The sequence below is a fragment of the Mobula birostris genome, chromosome 9 (assembly GCF_030028105.1).
Source record: "Mobula birostris isolate sMobBir1 chromosome 9, sMobBir1.hap1, whole genome shotgun sequence".
Classification (NCBI taxonomy): domain Eukaryota; kingdom Metazoa; phylum Chordata; class Chondrichthyes; order Myliobatiformes; family Myliobatidae; genus Mobula; species Mobula birostris.
Genome location: NC_092378.1, coordinates 152,900,895 through 152,928,726, shown reverse-complemented (window position 1 = coordinate 152,928,726; position 27,832 = coordinate 152,900,895). Strand labels below are relative to the sequence as shown.

General features: G+C 53.0%; 1 protein-coding gene and 1 long non-coding RNA gene across 6 annotated transcripts; one reads left to right on the top strand and one right to left on the bottom strand.

Moving 5' to 3' along the window:
- Positions 1-71: 71 nt before the first annotated feature.
- crym (crystallin, mu) lies at positions 72-23,127 on the bottom strand. 5 transcript variants are annotated; one of them, XM_072269182.1, is made up of 8 exons: positions 22,850-23,079; positions 14,359-14,497; positions 12,152-12,214; positions 9,408-9,509; positions 8,934-9,117; positions 5,672-5,793; positions 4,016-4,100; positions 72-1,417 (listed from the first exon to the last, which is right to left on the bottom strand). In XM_072269182.1, the coding sequence occupies exons 1-8, from the start codon at positions 23,011-23,013 to the stop codon at positions 1,341-1,343; spliced, it is 936 nt and encodes a 311-aa protein (XP_072125283.1). In that variant the 5' UTR covers positions 23,014-23,079; the 3' UTR covers positions 72-1,340. The 5 variants fall into 5 exon arrangements, with proteins under 5 accessions (XP_072125283.1, XP_072125287.1, XP_072125285.1 ...); XM_072269186.1 differs by lacking the exon at positions 22,850-23,079 and adding an exon at positions 14,879-14,988; XM_072269184.1 differs by lacking the exon at positions 9,408-9,509 and having other exon boundaries at positions 22,850-23,093.
- Positions 22,798-27,366, top strand: LOC140203219 (uncharacterized). Its single transcript, XR_011887328.1, has 3 exons — positions 22,798-23,734; positions 24,862-24,998; positions 26,332-27,366. It is a non-coding gene; the product is annotated as an uncharacterized lncRNA (long non-coding RNA).
- Positions 27,367-27,832: the final 466 nt, after the last annotated feature.

Sequence of the window (27,832 nt, the reverse complement as noted above, 5' to 3'; positions counted from 1 at the left end):
GAACATTTTAAAATTTGTTCCTAATTCAGCAGCAAGAGGAATCCACAAACAAGGAGGAAGCACACACGCAATAAAGGTCATGGGAAAGTATTTTATTAGTGTTATATAAAGAATACAGAAGGGAAAATAAATCAATAAAGTGATGAAAGAGAATAATTAATACTTAACAACCACTAAACCTGATTGGTTCACAACATACTGCCAGAGGGAACCAGAGATGCCCGGCAGTTGTTTTTTTTAATTCCCTCCCTCGTTGTCTCTTATCTCCAACTCCTAGTTTCGACCCAGTCAAAGAGAAGATTCGCACTTGCATGAAGAAATTGCCCCTTTTAAGCCCTTCAAAAAAGTAGCATAACTTTTACCCCACCACTTCTACATCCCCGAGTGGTGTCAGCTTGTACACTCTTATCTCTTGCGACCTTTGGCCTAGGCAGATCACTGAGAAACTGAGACAGCAGGTCTCTACCGGTACCTCACCTCAAGGATGTGCGTCCATGCACATCTCCAGGATATCGCCCCATTCCAAGCTGACTCCATTTTGTCACACGTACTTCCATTTTGTGTTGCATGTCTTAGCGTATACCAAGGAGGAATCAAATTTAACTCTTTCTTTACAGGCAGTGAATCTTTGTAATTCTCTAAGTAAAGCAGGTATGAAGGAGTAGTTAATGACTGTATTTAAGTCATTTAGATATTACGGAGTTGGTGAAAGAACATGAAAAAATAGGTACAAAGTAGGCCACTCAGCCTTGGTTTGTAAACTCTTGATTCGTCAGGGCATGAGAGATACGGCCAGAAGGCAGGGGAATGGGTTTGAGAGGGATAGTAAATCAACCGTGATGGAATGGCAGAGCAGACTCGACAGACCGAATGGCCTAAGTCTGCTCCTGTGTCCTATGGTCTTATTCAAATTGATTTTTTAGTCATTATGGGATGCAAGGAACATGGGAAGGTGGTACTGAAGTTCACAGTCGAACGCTGAGGCAAGCACAAGGGGACAAATGGGCTTGATCTTGTAGGAATATAATCAAAGGTCCTAACTTCACTGAATGTTTGCTTAAATAGGATCACATAGAACAGGACAGCACAGTACAGGCCCTTCGGCTCATGATGTTGTGCTGACATCTTAACCTACTCCAAGATCAATCTAACCCTTCCCTCACACATAGCCTTTCATTTTTCTTTCATCCATGTGCCTATCTAAGGGTTTCATAAGTGTCCCTAGTGTATCCCATAGTGACAAAAAAATCATTTAAATAAGACCATAATCATAGGATTAAACTCTCCCTTTCCATAAGGTTCCTTGTTATCCATCTCCAGCCGTGAGCGGGAGATTCTTGTCATGGCTTCGGCCTGTTTTCAGCTTCCCAGCGGTCGTAGACCAGTTTTGCTGTCACCATGTCTTCAATGGCCATTCCTACAGGGAGCAAACAGTACAAGGCAGCTCAGAGCAGAGTCACACACTCAGCCACGTAGCCACAGGACGTCATCTCTTCTTACCACCTCAATAAACTTATGAGTCAAGATGGTTTAATGTCATTTCCAGTACACAAGTGTAAAGGAGAACAAATTAATTGTTACTCTGGATCCGATGCAGCACAGAAAAAACACAATCAGATAAAGAACACAATAACTAAAAAAAAACACAACAAATATAAATACATAAGCTAGCTTATATACATAGATTGATTGTATGTCCATAAAGTAACGCTAGGCACAGGAATGTCTGTACAAAAGGTGACTGACAGGACATGATAAAGTAGTGGTGTTTCGGGGTGGATTGATGGGTGGTGTTGATCAGCCTTACTGCTTGGGGAAAGTAACTGTTTTTGAGTCTGGTGGTCCTGGTGTGGATGCTACATAGCCTCCTCCCTGATGGGAGTGGGATGAACAGTCCATGAGCAGGGTGGGTGGGATCCTTCATGATGTTACTGGCCCTTTTCTGGCACCTTTCTGTATATATGTCCTTGATGCTGGGTAAACTGGTGTCAGTGATGCATTGTATGGAATAATTTGTCTGGAAAACACATAAACAAAAGCTTCTCACTTTATCTCGGACACACCAGATTCTGCGGATGCTGGAAATCCTGAGCAAAATCTGCAGCAATTAGTGATCTGCTGGAGGAACTCAGCAAGTCAGGCAGCATCTATGGAGGGAAATAAGCGGTTGACGTTTCGGGCCAAGACCCTTCACTGGACTGGAAAGAAGGGAGCAGAAGGCTCCTCCCTCCTCCTCCTTATTCAGTCTTCTACCTCCCTGTGCTGAAACCTATTCCTACTCTTTTCTCCCCACAGATACCAATCAGCCCCAGTTCCTCCAGCAGATCACTAATTGCTGCAGATTTGCAGCCTCTTGTGTCTCCCATTCCAGGCGTCTTCCTGAAGTTCTCCTTGATGTGGGCTCCTCTCTCACGCAGGCACCAAGCTCCGTGTCCAACACCATACTCAACTCCAGTCCCCACCACTCTGCTGAGAATTCAGAACCAGGGATGCAAGGGGACTTGGGAGTCCTCCCGCACGATTCCCTGAAGGTTAATTTGCAGGTTGAGTCCATGGCGAGGAAGGCAAATGCAATGTTAGCATTCATTTCATGAGGACTAGAATACAAAAGAAAGGATGTAATGCTGAGGCTTTATAAGGCATTGGTCAGACGGCACCTGGTGTATTGTAACCAGTTTTGGGTCCCGTTTCTAGGGAAAGATGTGCCGGCATTGGCGAGGGTCCAGAGGAGCAGTATGAGAATGATCCCAGGAATGAAGGGGTTAATGCATGCAGAGTGTTTGATGGATCTGGGCCTGTTCCCACTGGAGTTCAGAAGGATGAGGGAGGATCTCATTGAAACCTATCAGAGGCAGAAAGGCCTGGATAGAGTGGATGTGGAGAAGATACTTCCTATAGTAGGGGAGTCTAGGACCAGAAGGCAGAGAGGGACATCCACTTAAAATGGAGATGAGGAGGAAATTCTTTAAAATGGAGATGAGGAGGTATTGAATCTGTGGAATTCATTGTCACAGATGGCTGTGGAGACAGTAATTTAGTATATGTAAGGCAGAGGTTGACAGGTTCTTGATTGGTGAGGGAGTCAAGTGTTATGAGAGAAGGGGGAGGGAGAATGAAAAACAGTATGATCAAGGGGCTGAGCAGACTGGAGGGGCTGAATGGCCTAGTGGCTGGAAGAACTCAAAGAGGGTTACACAGCATCTGTGGGTGGCGGGTAGGGTGGGAGAGTTATGAACATTTTCTTTCCCCCACTGGTGATGCCAGACGCACCTGGTTCCTCCTGTAGTTCGTCTGTTGCTCCAGATTCCAGCATCCAGTGACTTGGTCTCCACAGCCGCCTGTGGCAATGAATTCCACAGATTCACCTCCCTCTGGCTAAAGAAACTCCTCCTCATCTCTATTCTAAATGGACGACCCTTTCTACCCTCTGGTCCTAGACTCCCCCCCACTATAGGAAACATCCTTTCGACATCCACTGTCTAGGCCTTTCAATATTCAATAGGATTTAATGAGATTCCCAATCCTCTAACTTCCCACTAATATTTGCTCTCTTATATGCCCTCTCCTTTGCTTTCCCTGTTGCCTCAACCTCCTTTTAGAAAACTTCTTCATCTTTGGGAACTATACTGCGCCTTCTGAATTGTCTCCAGAAACTCATCCCTCCCTGCTCCTGTCCCCTTCCAATCAACTTCGGCCAGCTCCTCTCTTGTGCCTCTGTAATTTCCTTTATTCAATGAGATCCCCCTTCATTCTTCTAAACTCCAGCAAGTACAGACCCAAAGCCATCATACAGCCCTCATACTTTAACCCTTTCATTCCCTGAATTATTCTCATGAACCTCCTCTGGATTGTCTCCAATACCAGCACATCCTTTCTTAGATAAGGGGCCCAAAACTCTCACAATACTCCAGTGAGGTCTGATCAATGCCTTATAAAGCCTCAGCCACAGTTCAGATAGGGAGCAGTATACACAACAGCTGACCTACCAGCAGACACAAAGCCTCCTTGTTCTTACCCAGTGATTTGAAAACTGTGGTCTTGTCGCACAGGGCTGGCTTCTTCCCCACAATCACCTCTCCCAGCTCTGCAAAGATCTCCGCCTGTGAGAGCAGGACAAAATCTAATCAGCACTGCATCGCTCACAATTAGACAGGCGGCTATATCCAATTATCATCAAATACAGGTCAGCTATCACAATACTGGGGCTCTGTTCTACTACGAGAATATCGAACAGTGAACAGTACGGGACCTACAGCCCTGAATCTTATAGGACCTTCATATGAGGCTGTGCCCTCTGGTCCTAGACTCCCCCGCCATAGGATACACCCTCTTCACATCCACTCCATCTAGAACTTTCAATATTCAGTTGATTTCAATGAGCCACCCCCTCTCCAGCAAGTGCCGGCCGAGAGCCATCAAATGCTCCTCATGTTAACCCTTTCGTTCCTGGAATCATTCTTGTTAACCCCCTCTGGACCCTCTCCAGTGCCAACCTACCTCCTTTTAGATACAGGGCCCAAAGTTGTTCACAATGCTCCAAGTGTGATCTGAACAACGCTAATAAAGCCTCAAACATTTTGCCAACCTTTTCACCCATTCGAAGTACCCACCTTTTTCCAGCAGGCTTCAATCATTCTGGTTGCCCAAGAGGAACATGATAACCTGCCTCAGTGACCATCAGTGTAAAGCACTTACTGTACATCCACTGTGATAGGGCCCTTCAGGAGGATGATCATGAAGCACATCAACTCCTGCCCAAGAAGCAACCTGGATCCACTCCAATTTGACCACCATCAACAGAAGATGCCATTTCATTAGCTCTTCATCTAGCTCTGGAAAACCTGGACAATGAAGATGCATACATCAGGATGCTCTTCATTGACTACAGCTCGGCAGTCAACGCTACCTTCCCTCGGAGCTATCACTAAGCTCCACTTGATACCTCCCTGTGCAACTGTCCTTTTTTATGTATAGCTTTTCATACATTCTATTGTATTTCTTTATTTTCCTGTAAGTGCCTAAAAGAAAATGAAACTCAAAGTAATATACCACCTCTCCTGGTAGCGTGATCAATGCACCCACCGCTTTCCGTATAAAAAAAACTACCTCTGACCATCCCACTCACACTTAAAGTTCTGCCTCCCTTGTACCTGCCCTGGGAAAAGTCTCTGGCTGTCCACTCTGTCTGTGCCTCTTACCTGGTACACCTTTATAAAGTCACCTCTCATCCTCCTTCGTTCCAAAGAGAAAAGCCCCAGCTCATACAACACTCTAATCCAGGCAACATCTGGTAAATCCCCCCTAATGCTCCAAATTCTTCCCATAATGAGGCGGCCAGAACTGAACACAAAACTCCAAGTGTGGTCTAACCAGGGTTTTATAGAGCTGCAACATTATCTCGTGGCTGTTGAACTTATTCCCCCGACTAATGAAGGCGGAAGCACCATACGCCTTCTTAACCACCCTATCAACACGAGCGGAAACTTTGAGGGATCCTTGGACATGGACCCCGAAATCCCTCTGTTCCTCCACGCCGCAAAGAAAATTGCCCTCACAGTCGACCTCACAAAATGAATCACTTCACAGATCTCTGGGCTGAGCTCACAATCCAGCTCTGCACCCTGTCAGTGCCCGGTGGTGAGGGGGAGAACTCTCAGGGAGAGTGCCGTACCCCCGACAGGATGATGTCTCCAGACTCGCAGATGCCGGCCTCCCTGCTGTCCACGTAGAGGACGGCATCCCGCATCAGTGCGTCGTCCAGCTCCCGCCATTCGGGTCGGCAGCCCCCGACAGCTACAGCAGGCGGGGGGGGGAGAGGGAGAGAGACAGACGATTAGCAAGGTTCAGAGCCAGCTCACCTCCCCCTGACCTCCAGCCTCCCCACAGACTGGAAGTCCAAGCCCTGTAGTTGAGGCCCCTGGGATGGAGAGGGAGCTCTGAAAGTCAGAGGCTCAATACGTGAGAGTCCAGGCCAAGGACTGGAGAGCCAGAGCTGGCCTACCCTGGGGTTGGAGTGTGTGTGTGTGAGAGAGAGAGTGTGAGTGTGTGTTTGTGTGAGTGTGTGAGAGTGTGTGTGTGTGTGTGTGTGTGTGTGAGTGAGAGAGGGAGAGAGAGTGTGACTGTGTGTGAGTGAGAGAGAGAGAGAGAGAGAGAGAGAGTGTGTGAGAGTGTGTGTGTGGGGTGGGTTTGAAGGAGAAAAGCTGCTTGTTCTTCTGTTGTTGTTTGTGTTGTTCTACTGAACACTGTGGAAATGTTATGTTGGAGCCGAAATGTGTGGTGTCACTTGTGGGCTGCCCCCACCACATCATTAAGTTGTGTAACGAGAATATCTGCAGATGCTGGAAATCCAAGCAACACACACAAAATGCTGGAGGAACTCAGCAGGCCAGGCAGTGTCTATGGAAAAGAGTACAGTTGACGTTTCGGGCCGAGAAACCTTCGGCCAGACAGGTCTGTATGTGCATTCAGTGTATGGCTCAGTGGTGATTAATAGATGAATCTGAATGTGGGCCTGACATGCAATAGAGGAACACAGTTCACACATACACACACAGACCCAGAGAGCATCCCCACCCACTGAGTAAGATTTCCCTCACCTGCTCCACCTTTACAAAGTTCACTAAGAAGGCCACACCAGCAGCCCTACTTCATTAGGAGTTTGAGCAGAGTTTTTTTAAACCTCAGTTTGATCTTTGACCTTGTCTACTTGCACTGCACCTTCTCCGGAACACTTCATCCTCCATCCTGTTTTCTTTTTCCATTTTCTAGTATTATCCTCCATATTTTCCGGCCAAGAAAGATCTCCAACTACGCCCTACCCCATCGGTGTTATCAAGAGGACAAGGCCACAATCATCATGAGCAAACATTGGAGATGTGGTGAGAAGAGAGGCCAACTCCATCATCAAGACAGCACTTCATTGGACCCCTGAATGGCAGAGAGAACGCGGGAGACCAAAGACAACTTGGTACCGTACTGCAGAGGCAGAAATGGTGACCCTGAAACACACCTGGGAGACGATGGAGAAGATGGCCAAGGACAGAGATGGAGGGCCTCCATTGCTGCCCCAAGCACCAGTGGTGTAACAGGCACTAACTATTGCTACAACTACTCCTGGAAGTTTTCGTGCAGAGCATGACATGCAATTTTTCACTGTACTTCACTACACATGATCAGAATCAGATTTAATATCACCAGCACATCGCATGAAATTTGTTGTTTTGTGGCAGCAGTATATTACAATATCTAATAAAAATATATAAATTACAATAAGAAGTAAATTAAATTAGCAGTGCAATGGGAAAGCGAAAAAATGAGGCAGCGTTCCTGGGTTCATCGTCTATCCAGAAATCTGATAGCAGAGGGGAAGAAGCTATTCCTGAAATGTTGAGTGTGTGTCTTCAGGCTCCTGGATCCCCTCTGTGATGGTAGCGATGAGAAGAGGACATGTCCTGGATGAGAGATACCAATAATACATTCATAAATTGGTTTAATGTTGTTGCATGTAGAGTGAAATACTGTTTTGAATGCCATCCTTACAGGTTATAATTGAAGTAGAACTAGTGTGGTGACTCAAGTTGAATATGATGTTCTTTTAAGTGATTATTCCCTTAAATGAGAGTGCCTGGGCGTGACTTTGCTTAACGTGGGGTGGCTGGTGCATGGGCAGCCACCACACGGTCCTTGACAGATTGGGGTCAGGGTCCAGTGGGCAGGTATCGGTCATTGCTGCAGCCTCCCCCCCATCTTCACTGCCGTTGTGATGTGGCATCATCTTCCGCCAGCTCCACCACTGACATCTTGGTTGGACTGCTCTTTGTCTGGAGCCTCTCCCTTGACATCCACCGCCATGGGTGACCCCACCCGGAGCTAATTGCCAAATGGCCAAACTCTGGACAACATCGCTCTCGGGATCTCGGCAACTCCCCACCAGAACAAGGGAGAACACTAACAATGCAGAATAAAGTGTTCATTACAGAGAACGTGCTGTGCAGGCAGGCAGTAAAGCGCTGGATCATAATGAGGCAGATTGCGAGGTCAGTAGCCATCTTATTATACAAAGAAACTGTTCAATTGTCCTGCTGGTATAAGACTATTAAACAGTTCTCTTGTACAATAAGATTCAAGATTGTTCAATGTCATTTCCTGTACACAAGTGTAAAGGAGAACAACATAATAGTTACTCCGGATCTGATGCTGCACTAAAAACACAATAAGATAAAGAACACAATGATAAAAAACACATTAGATATAAACATGTAAAATAGCTTATATACACAGATTGATTGTATGTCCATAAGGTGACTGACAGGAAATGATAAAGTAGTGGTGGTTGGGGGTGTGTGGAGGTGTTGATCAGCCTTACTGCTTGGGGAAAGTTAGTTTTTGAGTCTGGGGGTCCTGATGTGGGTGGTACATGTCTCCTCCCTGATGGGAGTGGGACAAACAGCCCATGATTAAGGTGGGTGAGATCCTCCATGATATTGCTGGTCTTTTCCGGCACCTTTCTGTATACATGTCCTTGAAGGTGGTTAGGGTGGTGCTGGAGATGCATTGGGCAGTTTTGATGGTTAGGGTGGTGCTGGAGATGCGTTGGGCAGTTTTGACTACCCATTGTCGAGCCTTCCTGTCTGTCGCAGTGCAGTTTCTGTACTATGCAATGATGCAGCTTGTCAGGATGCTCTCTACTGTAAGTCTATAGAATGATGTGAGTATGGATATGTAAAGTCCAGCTCTCTTCAGAAAATAAAGGCATTGGTGATCTTTCCTGATTGTGCAGGATGTGTTCTAGGACAGTGACAGGTTATAATGCAAAGAGCTAGGGTTAAACTTTTTAAAAACTCCCCTGAACTTTCTGTACATTCCCAATTCAAACTCCAGACTGAGCCTGAGTGTTTTTTTCCGGGCTGTGGGAGCCTCCGGCTGCTTCCTACCGTTGATGTGGGCTCCGGGTTTGACCCACTCCCCGAACAGCACTGGCTCAGTGGCCATGGTCACCGTGATCACCACGTCTGCGCCGCTGACAGCCTCCTGAGCAGATCCGCACACTTGCACGGGACCCGCTGCCCTCTGTGCAAATCTCTCTGCCCGCTCGCGGGTTCGGCTCCACACCTTCACCTGCGGGATTCCAACGGCGGCAGTCAGTTCAACATCTCCGTTGGAGAATGGGTGCAGGGGCCGGGGCGGTAAACAGGCGGGGAGAATGGAATGCAGAAGCAGCTTACATTGCAGAGCAGAATCAATGGGCTGAATGGCCTAATTCTGCTCCTATGTCCTAGGGTCTCACACAGAACATAGCACAAACAGGCCCTTCGGCCCATAGACTACAGAACCATAAGGCATTCCCTGTGCAAACTCCGAGGCAGGGGGAGGCGGGGGAGAGGCATGTGCCCGTAAGGTAAACATACCTGTTTAAACGGGAAGATCTGAGTGCAGATCTGGTAATGACTCATGGCCTGAGCACCTGCTCCCAGGATACACAGCACATCCAGGCACGGAGGTCTCAGGTACTGCACAGACAGACAAAGGGGTTAGGGGGGAGAGTCCACATTCGACCCAACAGCTTTAGTTTCTAGAAAAGACAAGTGAGGGAGTGTAGCAATGCATCAGAGACCCTGTCAGCAGTTTCCACCGAGTTGAGAGGGCTTTGAGTGCTTCAGTTCCCAGGAGTGACATTCAGCAACAGCCTGTCCTGGCCCAGCCACGTAGACACCATGGCCAAGATAGCTCACCTTTGCCTTTTCTTTCTCAGGAGGCTAAAGAAATTTGGCCATCACCCCTCACCAATATTTATCAATGCACCATAGAAAGCATCATATCCGGATGCACCACAGGTTGGCACGGCAACTGCTCTGCACATCACTGCAAGAAACTGGAGCCCAGCACATCACAGAAAACAGCCTCCTCTCCATGGACTCTTGTCTATACTTCCCGCTGCCTCAGTAAAGCAATCAACGTAATGAAAGACCCCAACCACCCCAGACATTCTCTCTTCTCCCCTTCCTATTGGGCAGAGGTTACAAAAGCCTGAAAGCACGTCCCACCAGGCTCAAGGACAGCTTCTAACCTGCTGTTGTGAATGGTCCTCTAATACAATAAGTCGGACTCTGGACCTCACTTTGTCACTGCCTTGTAACTTATTGTCTGCCGGCACTGCCCTTCCTCTGTAACCCTGACAGTTTCTTCCCTTGTTTTCCCTTGTACGACCTCATTGATCTGTATGGACGGGATGCAAGACAGGTCTTTCACTGTATCTCAGTGCACAGGACTGACATAGTGGTGTAGCGGTTAGCTTAACAGAATGATAGCACCAGCGACTCACGTTCAGCTCTGACAACTGTTTGTACATTCTCCCCGCGACCACATGAGTTTCCTCTAGGTCAGGGGTTCCACCCCAGGGGCAAAATCCAGTTTAATATCACCGGCACGTGTCGTGAAATTTGTTAACTTTGCAGCAGCAGTACATTGCAATACATAACAATAGGAAAAAAATAACTGAAATTAAAGTAATTATATATATCAGCAACACACACAAAATACTGGAGGAGCCCAGCAGGCCGAGCAGCATCTATGACAAAAAAGTACAGTAGATGTTCTGGGCCGAGACCCTTCGGCAGGACTGGAGAAAAGGGTATATAATCACAGGAGGATCTTTCTTTTTCAATCTTTTTCAACATCATACACGTTACAAAAAATAAGTGCAGAGCGATTGGGATTGTATTAATTAATAATGATTGTTATAAAAGTATACAGTCAAGTAACACAGTTAGTAAACCTCCCAAAATCTCACAAATTAGCAACTGAATATATAAGTATACATAAAATACAAAAATATCATTAAAAAAAACAGAAAAAGAAAAAAAATATCCCATTAGTTTTTTTACTAATCTACCCAAACTAAAAGAAAACTAAGGAAAAGAAAAAGAAAAGTAAGGGTTATTATGATACCTCAGATAGAACCAATAGTGTTGCCACTTCCGCTCCTCTCCCCATATATCGAAATCACAAAATAGATTTGGAAAGGGTCAAATTACAGCATGTGGAAATATTGAATAAATGGTCTCCGAGTCTCATTAAATTTAATAGATGGGTCATAAATGACACTTATAGTTTTTTTCTAGATTTAAACAAGACATAGTTTGAGAAAACCAATGAAATATATTAGGAGGATTAATCTCTTTCCAATTCAATAGTATTGATCTTCTAGCCATTAGAGTAACAAAAGCAATCATCTGACAAGCTGAAGAGGTCAGATGATATTTTTCTATCATTGGTATAGATCAGAATCTATACCAATTGATTCAGATTGAGCAGAATCTCAGGAGATTCTGAGAATGATTCCAGAAATGAAAGGGTTAATGTATGAGGAGCGTTTGATGGCTCTGGGCCTGTACTCTCTGAGTTCAGAAGAATGGGGGGGGAGGGGGCATCTCACTGAAACCTATTGAATATTGAAAGGGCTGGATAGAGTGGACGTGGAGAGAATGTTGCCAAAAGTGGGAGAGTCTGAAACCAGAGGGCACAGCCTCAGGATAGAAGGGCATTCCTTTAGAACAGAGACGAGGAGGAATTTCTTTAGCCAGGAGGTGAATCTGTGGAATTCATCGCCACAGACGGCTGTGGAGGCAAAGTCATTGGATATGTTTACAGCAGAGATTGATAGGTTCGTGATTAGTCAGGGTGCCAAAGGTTACAGGGAGAAGGCTGGAGAATGGGGTTGACAGGGTTAATAAACCAGCTGTGACTTGATAGACTGAATTGCCTAGTTCTGCTCCTACCTCTTATCGTTTTCCTACCTCGCTGTTTTCCTCTCTTTTAGCATTATTTACTTTTTACATATTTTATTGTAACTTACAGTATCTTATGTATTGCAATGTACTGCTGCCGTAAAGCAACACATTTCCTGACATACCGTATGTCAGTGCTGATAAACCTGACTCTGATGTGGCTGTGAATGTGACTCTGTGGTCAAAGTGCAGCAAGGGTTCCCCAGATGTGGACAGCAACGGTTGGGTGACAGGGGAAGGTCCCCTGGATCTGAGGAAACGGACCCATCACATGGAACAAGGTACCACCACAGAGTGAGCACAGGAACAGAGTCATTCTCATCCCACTTACCCCTCCCTGCTGAGGGGCGCCAGCCAGTCCATACCTTGGTTGCTATGGCGGACACCACAGCCGTCCGTTTGTCCGTGATCACTATGCCGTCCATCACCTGAAGGGGACCAACAGAAATATCTGGAGGATGACAGAGACAGAACCAGCTTGCCAGCCTGCATCCTTCCACCTGGCCTCAGCTGTTGTGGAACGTCCCTCCACCTCACGTCCCACCAGCCCCAGTCACCCGTACGTTAATCTCATATTTTGAATGCTCGTCCCGTTGGTGGGTAGGTTTTCTCCAGGTGCCCCGGTTTCCTCCCACAGTCCAAAGACGTACCGGTTAGTAAGTTAATTGGCCACTGCAAGTTCCTGGGGATTCATATCACAGATGATCTCACCTGGTCCCTCAACATCACCTCCCTGAACAAGAAGGCACAGCAGCACCTCCACTTCCTGAGGAGTTTGAGGCAAGTAAGGCTCCCCCCTCCGCCCCTGCCCATCTTAACTGAGTTTTGCAGGAGCACCATGGAGAGTGTCCTGACAAGTTGCATCCCCATCTGGTATGGGAGCAGCCGAGCATCGGACCCAAAGTCCCTACCAAGGACTGTGAGAACAGCTGAGAGGATCACAGGGGTCTCTCTACCATGCATTGGGGACATTCATCAGGGGCGCTGTGTACACAGGACCCTCACTGTTATTCAGGATCCTACCCATCCATCCAGCATCCTCTTTGACTTTCTACCATCAGGCAGGAGACTACAATGCAAAAAATCAGAAACAGTCAGTTTGGGAAACAGTTTCTCCCCTCAGGCCGTTAGGCTTCTGAATTCCCGGATGCGTCATATTCAAAGTGTCACAAGTTAAACTGTTCCCTAACTTACAACAGTGATCCCCAACCTTTATTGCACTGCGGACCGGTTTAATATTGACAATATTCTTGCCGACCGGGGGGGGGGGGGGGGGTGTTCAAGTTCAACAGACTCATATCGTTTCATATCGCCAAATCATGTCGTTTCCTCGCAGCCCGGTCACACATGCTTTGCGTGTGTTGGGAACCAATGCCTTACAATATTTAATTTATGTGCTTTAGTTTCTAATTTATGTGTGATTCATCTGTAGATCTTAAGTTACTGTGTGTTATGTGCTTTACACCCTGGTTCGGAGAAACATTGTCTTGTTTCTATATGCATTACATTATATAGTTATATATATTATATGCACCTATATAGTTAAATGACAATGAACTTGGCCTGATTAAGCCAGGGTTACATAAATAGGCTGCTGAGCAGTGTGTACAACTGTATCTCTAAATACACTGCCATAAGAGACTCCCCAGGATCTGCTGCCTCCCAGGAGAGACGGTGCAGGATGGGGAGCACTAAGGTGGAGCTGGTTTGGAAGGCAGAAATCAGCGGAGATGTGTGGTTCTTGTCTAGCTCCCGTCCTGCAGAAAACATGACTGAGGCAGCAATCACTGTCCCACCACCCATCCAGAGAGCAGTCAATGGTCTTCAGGGAACTGAGGGACATAATGTGGAAAGGAGGAGCCACAGTCTAACTCGACGATACAAGGTAGGCATATACAGGGAGGACAGTGCACAATGTGACAGATACAGGGAAGAGAATATACTGTGTGGGACTCTGTTGGTCAGGGTTTTAACTATGGATGTCCGGTCCTAGCTGTCTACATACAAGCCTGGGCAGTATAATATGGAGAGCAAGCTGTTGCCCATGTAGCAAGCTCCCCCTCTCCACACATCTGATGCACCCAAAGTAATGGCAGAGTCTGACACAACAGTCATATAATGTGGCAGATACAGGGAACAGAACACACAACAGTCAGGCGTAATGAATACAGGAGAGATGATGCACAAGTCAGACATGATGGATACAAATGAACACACAACAGTGGGACATGATGGATACAAGTGAACACATGACAGTCAGGTGTAATGAATACAGGAGAGAGGATGCACAACAGTCAGACATAATGGATACAAGTGAACACATAACAGTCAATAGATACAAATGAAGGCATAACAGTGGGACGTGATGCATACAAGTGAACACACAGTCAAACTTGATGGATACAAGTGAACACACAACAGTCAGAAGTAACAGATACAAGCAGAAGTACATATAACAACCACACTCTAACTCAGCAGATACAACAGTCTCCCAGTGATTCTGATGGAGAAAGGGGTAGGCAACCCACACAGATCTGACAGACACAGTAGGATTTACTCAATGGTTACACACCGCCTTTAAGACTCCATTGGAGGGATCAAACAGCAGCACAGTTGAGAGATGAGATGAATCGGGCGCTTGGTAAAACCTGACAATTTTTGTCACCAAGGCGTCGTCCTGGGCACTGTAGGCTGGCATCACCCCTAGGAAGCTGAGCAGAGTTTACCCGTGAGTCCACAGCTGGAGACAAGCTACCCCACTGTGAAAGAGCTGTTGATCGGTCCCCTAGTACCATATCATGGACCTCACAATCTACCTCATTATAAAGCAGCCAGCAGAATCCAAGGACCCCACCCACTAGTGATATTCTGTCTTTACACCCACCCCCATCGAACTGAATTTACAAAAGCCTGAAAGCATGTACCACCAGACTCAAGAACAGCTTCTACCTGACTGAAGTACACCTATTGAACAGACCTTTTGTACAATGGGCTCTTGGACTCACAATTTACCTTGTTATGATCTTATTGTTTCCCTGCACTGCCCTTTCCCTGTAGTTTTTACACTTTATTTTGCATTGTTATTGTTTTACCTCAATGAAATGATCTGTATGGAAGGCGTGAGACAGAACCTAGTTCACACTTCACGGCAGTGGGGAGGCAGACGGTTGGGGGGAGAGGGGAATGGCAGGAGGGGGAGGGGACGGGGGACAGACGGTGGGAGGGGGAGGGGACGGGGAACAGACGGTGGGAGGGGGAGGGGTGGAGAGGCTGACGGCGGGAGGGGAGGAGAGGCAGACGGCAGGAGGGGGATAGGAGGGGGGGCCGGCGGGAGGGGGATAGGAGGGGGGCCAGCGGGAGGGGGATAGGAGGGGGGGCAGATGGTGGGGGACGAGAGGGAGATGGCGGGGGGGGGATGGACGGTTGGGAGAGGGATAGACGGTGGGAGGGGAGGGGAGGAGAGGCAGACGGCGGGAGGGGGAGGGGAGGAGAGGGAGACGGCGGGAGGGGGAGGGAAGACAGACGGTGGGAGGGGGACAGCGGGAGGGGGAAGGGGAGGGGAGGCAGACGGGGGAGGGGAGGGGAAGAGAGGCAGACGGAGGGAGGAGGAGGGAGGACAGCGGGAGGGGGAAGGGGAGGGGAGGCAGATGGCGGGAGGGGGAGGGGAGGAGAGGGAGACGGCGGGAGGGGGAGGGAAGACAGACGGTGGGAGGGGGAAGGGGAGGGGAGGCAGACGGCGGGAGGGGAGATGGATGGTGGGAGGGGGATAGACAGCGGGAAGGGGAAGGGAGGAGAGGCAGATGGTGGGAGGGGAGACAGACAGAGGGAGGGGAGACGGACGGTGGGAGGGAGATAGCCAGCAGGAGGAGGTGGGGGAGGAGAGGAAGACGGCGGGGGGAGGGGAGACGGACGGTGGGAGGGGAGGGGAAGAGAGGAAGACAGAGGGAGGAGGAGGGAAGACAGCGGGAGGGGGAAGGGGAGGGGAGGCAGACGGGGGAGAAGAAGGGAAGAGAGGCAGATGGAGGGAGGAGGAGGGAGGACAGCGGGAGGGGGAAGGGGAGGGGAGGCAGACGGGGGAGGGGAGGGGAAGAGAGGCAGACGGAGGGAGGACAGCGGGAGGGGGAAGGGGAGGGGAGGCAGACGGCGGGAGGGGGAGGGGAGGAGAGGGAGACGGCGGGAGGGGGAGGGAAGACAGGCGGTGGGAGGGGGAAGGGGAGGGGAGGCAGACGGCGGGAGGGGAGATGGATGGTGGGAGGGGGATAGATAGCGGGAAGGGGAAGGGAGGAGAGGCAGATGGTGGGAGGGGAGACAGACGGAGGGAGGGGAGACGGACGGTGGGAGGGAGATAGCCAGCAGGAGGAGGTGGGGGAGGAGAGGAAGACGGCGGGGGGGGGGGGAGACGGACAGTGGGAGGGGAGGGGAAGAGAGGCAGACGGAGGGAGGAGGAGGGAAGACAGCGGGAGGGGGAAGGGGAGGGGAGGCAGACGGGGGAGGGGAGGGGAAGAGAGGCAGACGGAGGGAGGAGGAGGGAGGACAGCGGGAGGGGGAAGGGGAGGGGAGGCAGACGGGGGAGGGGAGGGGAAGAGAGGCAGACGGAGGGAGGACAGCGGGAGGGGGAAGGGGAGGGGAGGCAGACGGCGGGAGGGGGAGGGGAGGAGAGGGAGACGGCGGGAGGGGGAGGGAAGACAGACGGTGGGAGGGGGAAGGGGAGGGGAGGCAGACGGCGGGAGGGGAGACAGACGGAGGGAGGGGAGACGGACAGTGGGAGGGACATAGCCAGCAGGAGGGGGGGGGGAGGAGAGGAAGACGGCGGCAGGGGGGGGGGGAGACGGACGGAGGGGAGGGGAGGGGAAGAGAGGCAGACGGAGGGAGGAGGAGGGAAGACAGCGGGAGGGGGAAGGGGAGGGGAGGCAGACGGCGGGAGGGGGAGGGGAAGAGAGGCAGACGGAGGGAGGACAGCGGGAGGGGGAAGGGGAGGGGAGGCAGACGGCGGGAGGGGGAGGGGAGGAGAGGGAGACGGCGGGAGGGGGAGGGAAGACAGATGGCGGGAGGGGGAGGGAAGACAGACAGTGGGAGGGGGAAGGGGAGGGGAGGCAGACGGCGGGAGGGGAGATGGATGGTGGGAGGGGGATAGACAGCAGGAAGGGGAAGGGAGGAGAGGCAGATGGTGGGAGGGGAGACAGACGGAGGGAGGGGAGACGGACAGTGGGAGGGAGATAGCCAGCAGGAGGAGGTGGGGGAGGAGAGGAAGACGGCGGGGGGGGGGGAGACGGACGGTGGGAGGGGAGGGGAAGAGAGGCAGACGGAGGGAGGAGGAGGGAAGGCAGCGGGAGGGGGAAGGGGAGGGGAGGCAGACGGGGAGGGGAGGGGAAGAGAGGCAGACGGAGGGAGGAGGAGGGAGGACAGCGGGAGGGGGAAGGGGAGGGGAGGCAGACGGGAGGGGAGGGGAAGAGAGGCAGACGGAGGGAGGACAGCGGGAGGGGGAAGGGGAGTGGAGGCAGACGGCGGGAGGGGGAGGGGAGGAGAGGGAGACGGCGGGAGGGGGAGGGAAGACAGACGGTGGGAGGGGGAAGGGGAGGGGAGACAGACGGAGGGAGGGGAGACGGACAGTGGGAGGGACATAGCCAGCAGGAGGGGGGGGGAGGAGAGGAAGACGGCGGCGGGGGGGGGGGAGACGGACGGAGGGGAGGGGAGGGGAAGAGAGGCAGACGGAGGGAGGAGGAGGGAAGACAGCGGGAGGGGGAAGGGGAGGGGAGGCAGATGGGGGAGGGGAGGGGAAGAGAGGCAGACGGAGGGAGGAGGAGGGAGGACAGCGGGAGGGGGAAGGGGAGGGGAGGCAGACGGGGGAGGGGAGGGGAAGAGAGGCAGACGGAGAGAGGACAGCGGGAGGGGAGGGGAAGGGGAGGGGAGGCAGACGGCGGGAGGGGGAGGGGAGGAGAGGGAGACGGCGGGAGGGGGAGGGAAGACAGACGGAGGGAGGGGAGACGGACAGTGGGAGGGACATAGCCAGCAGGAGCGAGGGGGGAGGAGAGGAAGACGGCGGCGAGGGGGGGGAGACGGACGGAGGGGAGGGGAGGGGAAGAGAGGCAGACGGAGGGAGGAGGAGGGAAGACAGCGGGAGGGGGAAGGGGAGGGGAGGCAGACGGGGGAGGGGAGACGGACAGTGGGAGGGACATAGCCAGCAGGAGGGGGGGGAGGAGAGGAAGACGACGGCGGCGGCGGGGCGGGGAGACGGACGGAGGGGAGGGGGAAGGGGAGGGGAGGCAGACGGGGGAGGGGAGGGGAAGAGAGGCAGACGGAGGGAGGAGGAGGGAGGACAGCGGGAGGGGGAAGGGGAGGGGAGGCAGACAGGGGAGGGGAGGGGAAGAGAGGCAGACGGAGAGAGGACAGCGGGAGGGGAAGGGGAGGGGAGGCAGACGGCGGGAGGGGGAGGGGAGGAGAGGGAGACGGCGGGAGGGGGAGGGAAGACAGACGGTGGGAGGGGGAAGGGGAGGGGAGACAGACGGAGGGAGGGGAGACAGACAGTGGGAGGGACATAGCCAGCAGGAGGGGGAGGGGAGGAGAGGGAGACGGCGGGAGGGGGAGGGGAGACAGACGGTGGGAGGGGGAAGGGGAGGGGAGACAGACGGAGGGAGGGGAGACGGACAGTGGGAGGGACATAGCCAGCAGGAGGGGGGGGGAGGAGAGGAAGACGGCGGCGGGGGGGGGGGGGAGACGGACGGTGGGAGGGGGAAGGGGAGGGGAGACAGACGGAGGGAGGGGAGACAGACAGTGGGAGGGACATAGCCAGCAGGAGGGGGAGGGGAGGAGAGGGAGACGGCGGGAAGGGGAGGGGAGACAGACGGTGGGAGGGGGAAGGGGAGGGGAGACAGACGGAGGGAGGGGAGACGGACAGTGGGAGGGACATAGCCAGCAGGAGGGGGGGGGAGGAGAGGAAGACGGCGGCGGGGGGGGGGGAGACGGACGGAGGGGAGGGGAGGGGAAGAGAGGCAGACGGAGGGAGGACAGCGGGAGGGGGAAGGGGAGGGGAGGCAGACAGGGGAGGGGGAGGGGAGGAGAGGGAGACAGCGGGAGGGGGAGGGAAGACAGACGGTGGGAGGGGGAAGGGGAGGGGAGACAGACGGAGGGAGGGGAGACGGACAGTGGGAGGGACATAGCCAGCAGGAGGGGGGGGGGGAGGAGAGGAAGACGGCGGCGGGGGGGGGGAGACGGACGGAGGGGAGGGGAGGGGAAGAGAGGCAGACGGAGGGAGGACAGCGGGAGGGGGAAGGGGAGGGGCGGCAGACAGGGGAGGGGGAGGGGAGGAGAGGGAGACGGCGGGAGGGGGAGGGAAGACAGACGGTGGGAGGGGAGACGGACAGTGGGAGGGACATAGCCAACAGGAGGGGGAGGGGAGGAGAGGGAGACGGCGGGAGGGGGAGGGAAGACAGACGGTGGGAGGGGGAGGGGGAGGGGAGACAGACGGAGGGAGGGGAGACGGACAGTGGGAGGGACATAGCCAGCAGGAGGGGGAGGGGAGGAGAGGGAGACGGCGGGAGGGGGAGGGAAGACAGACGGTGGGAGGGGGAGGGGGAGGGGAGACAGACGGTGGGAGGGGGAGGGGGAGGGGAGACAGACGGAGGGAGGGGAGACGGACAGTGGGAGGGACATAGCCAGCAGGAGGGGGAGGGGAGGAGAGGGAGACGGCGGGAGGGGGAGGGAAGACAGATGGTGGGAGGGGAGACGGACAGTGGGAGGGACATAGCCAGCAGGAGGGGGAGGGGAGGAGAGGGAGACGGCGGGAGGGGGAAGGGGAGGGGAGACAGACGGAGGGAGGGGAGACGGACAGTGGGAGGGACATAGCCAGCAGGAGGGGGGGGGGAGGAGAGGAAGACGGCGGGAGGGGGAGGGAAGACAGACGGTGGGAGGGGAGACGGACAGTGGGAGGGACATAGCCAGCAGGAGGGGGAGGGGAGGAGAGGGAGACGGCGGGAGGGGGAGGGAAGACAGATGGAGGGAGGGGGAAGGGGAGGGGAGACAGACGGAGGGAGGGGAGACGGACAGTGGGAGGGACATAGCCAGCAGGAGGGGGAGGGGAGGAGAGGGAGACGGCGGGAGGGGGAGGGAAGACAGACGGTGGGAGGGGAGACGGACAGTGGGAGGGACATAGCCAGCAGGAGGGGGAGGGGAGGAGAGGGAGACGGCGGGAGGGGGAGGGAAGACAGACGGAGGGAGGGGGAAGGGGAGGGGAGACAGACGGAGGGAGGGGAGACGGACAGTGGGAGGGACATAGCCAGCAGGAGGGGGGGGGAGGAGAGGAAGACGGCGGGAGGGGAGACGGACAGTGGGAGGGACATAGCCAGCAGGAGGGGGGGGGAGGAGAGGAAGACGGCGGGAGGGGGAGGGAAGACAGACGGTGGGAGGGGAGACGGACAGTGGGAGGGACATAGCCAGCAGGAGGGGGAGGGGAGGAGAGGGAGACGGCGGGAGGGGGAGGGAAGACAGACGGTGGGAGGGGAGACGGACAGTGGGAGGGACATAGCCAGCAGGAGGGGGAGGGGAGGAGAGGGAGACGGCGGGAGGGGGAGGGAAGACAGACGGAGGGAGGGGGAAGGGGAGGGGAGACAGACGGAGGGAGGGGAGACGGACAGTGGGAGGGACATAGCCAGCAGGAGGGGGGGGGGAGGAGAGGAAGACGGTGGGAGGGGAGACGGACAGTGGGAGGGACATAGCCAGCAGGAGGGGGAGGGGAGGAGAGGGAGACGGCGGGAGGGGGAGGGAAGACAGATGGAGGGAGGGGGAAGGGGAGACAGACGGAGGGAGGGGAGACGGACAGTGGGAGGGACATAGCCAGCAGGAGGGGGGGGAGGAGAGGGAGACGGCGGGAGGGGGAGGGAAGACAGACGGTGGGAGGGGGAAGGGGAGGGGAGACAGACGGTGGGAGGGGAGATGGACAGTGGGAGGGACATAGCCAGCAGGAGGGGGAGGGGAGGAGAGGGAGACGGCGGGAGGGGGAGGGAAGACAGACGGAGGGAGGGGGAAGGGGAGGGGAGACAGACGGAGGGAGGGGAGACGGACAGTGGGAGGGAGATAGCCAGCAGGAGGGGGGGGGAGGAGAGGAAGACGGTGGGAGGGGAGACGGACACTGGGAGGGACATAGCCAGCGGGGGGGGGGGAGGAGAGGAAGACGGCGGGAGGGGGAGGGAAGACAGACGGTGGGAGGGGAGACGGACAGTGGGAGGGACATAGCCAGCAGGAGGGGGAGGGGAGGAGAGGGAGACGGCGGGAGGGGGAGGGAAGACAGACGGTGGGAGGGGAGACGGACAGTGGGAGGGACATAGCCAGCAGGAGGGGGAGGGGAGGAGAGGGAGACGGCGGGAGGGGGAGGGAAGACAGACGGAGGGAGGGGGAAGGGGAGGGGAGACAGACGGAGGGAGGGGAGACGGACAGTGGGAGGGACATAGCCAGCAGGAGGGGGGGGGAGGAGAGGAAGACGGTGGGAGGGGAGACGGACAGTGGGAGGGACATAGCCAGCAGGAGGGGGAGGGGAGGAGAGGGAGACGGCGGGAGGGGGAGGGAAGACAGACGGAGGGAGGGGGAAGGGGAGACAGACGGAGGGAGGGGAGACGGACAGTGGGAGGGACATAGCCAGCAGGAGGGGGGGGAGGAGAGGGAGACGGCGGGAGGGGGAGGGAAGACAGACGGTGGGAGGGGGAAGGGGAGGGGAGACAGACGGTGGGAGGGGAGATGGACAGTGGGAGGGACATAGCCAGCAGGAGGGGGAGGGGAGGAGAGGGAGACGGCGGGAGGGGGAGGGAAGACAGACGGAGGGAGGGGAGACGGACAGTGGGAGGGACATAGCCAGCAGGAGGGGGGGGGGGGAGGAGAGGAAGACGGCGGGAGGGGGAGGGAAGACAGACGGAGGGAGGGGAGACGGACAGTGGGAGGGACATAGCCAGCAGGAGGGGAGGGGGAGGGAAGACAGACGGAGGGAGGGGGAAGGGGAGACAGACGGAGGGAGGGGAGACGGACAGTGGGAGGGACATAGCCAGCAGGAGGGGAGGGGGAGGGAAGACAGACGGAGGGAGGGGGAAGGGGAGACAGACGGAGGGAGGGGAGACGGACAGTGGGAGGGACATAGCCAGCAGGAGGGGAGGGGGAGGGAAGACAGACGGAGGGAGGGGGAAGGGGAGACAGACGGAGGGAGGGGAGACGGACAGTGGGAGGGACATAGCCAGCAGGAGGGGGGGGGGAGGGAAGACAGACGGAGGGAGGGGGAAGGGGAGACAGACGGAGGGAGGGGAGACGGACAGTGGGAGGGACATAGCCAGCAGGAGGGGAGGGGGAGGGAAGACAGACGGAGGGAGGGGGAAGGGGAGACAGACGGAGGGAGGGGAGACGGACAGTGGGAGGGACATAGCCAGCAGGAGGGGAGGGGGAGGGAAGACAGACGGAGGGAGGGGAGACGGACAGTGGGAGGGACATAGCCAGCAGGAGGGGAGGGGGAGGGAAGACAGACGGAGGGAGGGGGAAGGGGAGACAGACGGAGGGAGGGGAGACGGACAGTGGGAGGGACATAGCCAGCAGGAGGGGAGGGGGAGGGAAGACAGACGGAGGGAGGGGGAAGGGGAGACAGACGGAGGGAGGGGAGACGGACAGTGGGAGGGACATAGCCAGCAGGAGGGGAGGGGGAGGGAAGACAGACGGAGGGAGGGGGAAGGGGAGACAGACGGAGGGAGGGGAGACGGACAGTGGGAGGGACATAGCCAGCAGGAGGGGGAGGGGGAGGGAAGACAGACGGAGGGAGGGGGAAGGGGAGACAGACGGAGGGAGGGGAGACGGACAGTGGGAGGGACATAGCCAGCAGGAGGGGAGGGGGAGGGAAGACAGACGGAGGGAGGGGAGACGGACAGTGGGAGGGACATAGCCAGCAGGAGGGGGGGGAGGAGAGGGAGACGGCGGCGGCGGCGGCGGGGGGGGGAGACGGACGGAGGGGAGGGGAGGGGTGTCCGAGGTCTCCGAGCCGGTGAGGGGGTGTGAGGAGGCGGGGGCACGATGTGGTTTAGCTCAGCGGCCGCCTTTACCCGCGGCAGCGCCGCAGTGCCACCGTGCTCCGCACCGGCTGCTCCACCTCGCCGTCCGCGCTCGAGAAGCGGCCGAGCGCCACCTCCAACAGCGGCAGCAGCCCCGGCTCCTCCAGCAGCCGCGCCACCTCGGCCGCGCTCAAGTACAGCGGAGCCGCCGCCATCTTGCTGCCGCCTCCCCGCCTACGGCCTTCCCTTGGGGAGGGACTGGGAGCGGAGGGAGAGGGTGGGTCTACGGAAAGAGGGGAGTCCGATGGCAGAGCGGAAAGCACGAAGAGGCGGGCCTGAGGGAAGAGTTTGAAGAGGATGGTCTGAGGGAGGAGAAAGAGGGTCCGAGGGAAGAGTAGGAGGGTCTGAGGGAAGGAGGAGGAGAATCCGAGAGAAGAAGGGTCTGTGGGAAGGAGGAGAGTCTGAGGGAAGAGGAGGATCTGTGGGAAAGGGAGGGGGAATTTGAAGAGGATGGTCTGAGGGAGGAACATTTACCAGTGCAGACTTTGAGGTTAGAGGGAGGGAACTGATGGAGGGGCCCTGAGGGAATATAGTCTTGTAAGGTGTACCCGAAGGGAGGGTATTGAGGGTGAACTATCTGTGGGATGGTGTGAGAGTGGAGATTCTGTGGGAGGAGTAGCTGAAGAAGGAGTATTTAAATTCTGAGGGAGGGATGATAATGGGAAAATTATCTGAGGGAGTGGGAGGGAATATAGGGTGGATAATCTGAGGGTAGAGTAGGTTCTGAGGAAAGGACTAATGGGGAGGGCTGTCAGAGAAGGATTGTCACAGGCAAAACCCTCATCATTGAGCATATTTACAAAGAAAGATCTTCCATCATCAAGACCCCTGGCACCCAGTTCACGCTCTCTTCTTGTTGCTGCCAATAGGAAGAAGGTACATGAATCTCAGTCCCACACCAGCAGGTTCAGGAACAGTTATTACCCCTCAACCATCAGGCCCTTGACCCAGTGTGAATAACTTAACTCACCTCAACACTGAACCTAGACTCACTTTCAAGGACTCTATAACTGATGTTCTCAGCATTATATATTTTTTATTTGCAGAGATTGTCTTCTTTACCACATTGGTCATTTGTCCATCTTAGTTTTCATAAATTATTTTGTATTTCTTTACTTTTCTGTAAATGCCAACAAGAAAATAGTTCTCAAGGTAGAATATGGTGATATATTCATTCTTTGATAATAAATTTACTTTGAACTTCTGAACTTTGTAAAGGGAAAGAAGTGATTGAAAGTGGAGGGAAGAGGAAGATAGTAGTGAAGGATTTAGCAGAGGACAGTAAAGGAGGAACTCACAAAATGCTGGAGGAACTCAGCAGGTCAGGCAGCATCTTTGGAAATGAATAAACAGTTTATGTTTTGGGCTGAGACCCTTCTTCAAAACTGGAAGGGAAGGATGGACAAGCCAGAATAAAAAGGTGGGAGGAGAGGAATGAGGACAAGCTAGAAGGTGATAGGTGAAGCCAGGTGGGTAGGGAAGGTGAAGGGCTGGAGAAGAAGGAATCTGTTAGGAGAGGAGAGTGAATTAGAGAAGGAGGGGCAGGAGGCAGTTTCTCCTTTATCCCAGCCACCTGCCCTGGGTGGTGTTACAGCCTGACACTGGGGTTTTGATTGATTCATCAACCCAATTCTCTGAACTCAAGCCAAGGAGAAAATCTGAGATTTCTAGTTAAACTTGTTCCTTTTTCTGACTGAACACATTTAACAAGATGGATGCCCTCGGGGTGGGGGTGGGGGTTCATTGACCTATAAGCCTTTATAAAAACTCAAACTTAAAAAGGCAAAGATGAAATGTTTGATGAAGGATCAGTCCAGAACATTAACCCTGTTTCTCAGTTTTATTTTATCTCCAGGCAGTTAATCTGATCAACCATTCTAGTTAGTCCTCCCCACCACCCATCTATTACCCCGTCACTGTACTGTAAACACTTTAAAAAACTCTATAGTGCTGTTTACATTGAAAATACATGCTGGTGTTTATGTACATTTTATTTTATTTAGATACAGTGCAGAACAGGCCCTACCCACCCTTCGAGCCATGCTGCCCAGCAACCCACCTGTTTAACCCCAGCCTAATCACAGGACAATTGACAATGACCAGTTAATCTACCAGCCTTTACGCCTTTGGACTGTGGGAGGTACTGTAATGCTACCTTGTCACCCTTTCTAACTTTATTTTATATAGTTCTATACTCTTTATGATTATTGATTTGATTGTTATATGTGCAGTGTGTGATACATATTTTGTGGGTGTACCGAGCTTCTGGCGGAACATTGCTTCATTTGTTTGTATATATTTACAATCAGATGACGGTAAACTTGAACTCTTCAGAGATAATCTGCCTGGAGTGGTCACATAACCAGGACTTGTGACGTGCACCAGCTGCTCATACGACCATCCACCACCTGCTCCCATGGCTTCACGTGACCCTGATCAGTGGGGGGGAGGGGGAGTGGCTGATCAGGTGCTACACCTCGCCCAAGGGTGACCTGTAGGCTAGCCGAGGGAATTAGCACCTTGCACCTCCTTTGATACAGAAGTATCTCCACCCCACCACCTGGGAATTTAGATAAGCATAGATCTTATGTGCCATAAGGCAGGGGTCCCCAACCTTTTTTGCACTGTGGACCAGTTCAATATTGATAATATTCTTGCGGACCGGGTTGGGGGGGGTGGTAGGGTTGCCAACGGACAAAAGTACCAGTCAAGTACGTTGTGTTTACCTCGAGAAAAACTACAATGCCCATGAGGCCTTGCACGGGCATCAGTGTGCGCATGTGTGTACATGCCGATTTTTTCCCTACAAATCATTTTTGGCGATTCTGTATGGTGGGGGGGAGGGGGGGGTTGTTAATCACGACCGGAATATAGGTGATAAGTGGCTAATACACTCAATTTCGTTTCTAAAAGGGTTTATCTAATGAATTTAATATTAAACATACAGCGCATATTTTCCTTGCATGAATATAGTGATAAGTCAATTATCTGGGGAGGACAGGGGAGCTTTAAGTAAGTGTTGAACGAACTTTCGGTAGAAGTGGTAGAGGCAGGTTCGATATTATCATTTAAAGAAAAATTGGATAGGTATATGGACAGGAAAGGAATGGAGGGTTATGGGCTGAATGCAGGTCGATGGGACTAGGTGAGAGTAGCGTTCAGCACGGACTAGAAAGGCAGAGACGGCCTGTTTCCGTGCTGTAATTGTTATATGGTTATATAAGTCACTTAAGTCAATAGCATCATAACATTTTAAGTAACGTTTGGATATTAAACACACAGCACGTATTTTCCCCGTATGAACATATAAAATCATTGCAACACACCAATATCGCTGAATCAGTGGGAGCCCTGGGCTTGTTTCCCTGCAACAAGACAGTGCCATCGAGGGGTGATGGGAGACAGCAATACTCGAAGGGGGTTCCTTATGTCCAATCTATTCTGCAATTTTGTTTTTGTTGCATTCATTGCAGAGATACGTTGGAAATGGAAGCAATGTTTTCAGTGCTTTTGTGGCTGTCTCAGGATATTCAGCCTTGACTTTGATCCAGATTGCCAGCAGAGATGTTATGTCAAACCTACTTTTCAGCCCGCCGTCATCTGCAAGCTCGAGGAGCTGCTCTTCTTCCCGCGCTGGCTTGGATGACGCACGGGTAATTACCTCGCGTGTGTTTAAGTTCAACAGTGGGTGTGAGAGGGAATGAGGAAAGGTGCAGCTGACTCATATCGCCAAATCATATTGTTTCCTCGCGGCCCGGTAGCACATGCTTTGCGGCCTGGTGGTTGGGGACTGCTGCCATAAGGGAATGGAGGAGGAGGAGGACATTTTGTATAAATTGGCTTCAGGATTTGCACAACATTTTGGGCTAAGTGGCCTCTCCAGTGTTGTACTGTTCTATGTTTGCCATATTTGTCATGGACTGCTCTGTAAAAAGTGAATTTTCATGGTATCTATGCCCATCATAATAAACTTCATAAGATAGACTCTTGACCCCACAATTTAGCTCATTACAACTTTGTACTTTATTGTTTGCCTACAATGCATTTCCTCTGTAGCTGTTACACTTTCTTCTGTTATTGTTTTACCTTATTCTACCTCAATGCAATGTGTAATGGTCTGATCTGTATGAACAGTGTACAAAACAAACTTTTCACTGTATCCTTTCAAACTCAAAGTAAATTTATAATCAAAGTATATATATGTTACCTTATGCTATCCTGAGATTCATTTTTGCAAGTATTCACAGTAGAACAATGAGTTATAGAATCATAGAACAGTACAGCATAGAAATAGACCCTTTGGCCCATCTAGTCTCTGCCAGCCCTTTAAGCTGCCTAGTTACACAAACCTGCACACAGACAATAGCCCTTCACTACCCTCCCATTCATGTACCTATCCAAATTTCTCTGTAATGTTGAAATCAAACCTGCATCCACCACTTGCATTGGCAGCTCGCTTCACGCTTTCATCGGTCTTTGAGTGAAGAAGTTCCCCTTCAACGGTTGATCTTTCACCCTTAGTTCATGACCTCAATTTTTAGTCTCACCCAACCACAGTGGAAAAAGCTTACTTGCATTTACCCTATCTATACCCCTCATAATTTAATATACGTCTAACAAATCTCCCCTCATTCTCCAATGTTCTAGGGAATAAATTCCTTACCTGTTTAACCTTTCCCTATAACTCAGGTCCTCAGGTTCCAGCAACATCCTTGACAATTTTCTCTGCTCTCCTTCAACCTTATTTACATCTTTAACAATACTGCAAATTAGGCCTCACCAATATCTTAAACAATTTCAATGTAACATTCCACCTCCCAGACTCAGTGCATTGATTTATGAAGGCCAGTGTGCCATAAGTTTTCTTTATAACCCTATCTATCTATGATGCCACATTCAAGGAGTAATGAATCTGTATTCCCAGATCCCTCGGTTCTATCACACTCCATAGTGCCTTACTGCTCACCTCGTAAG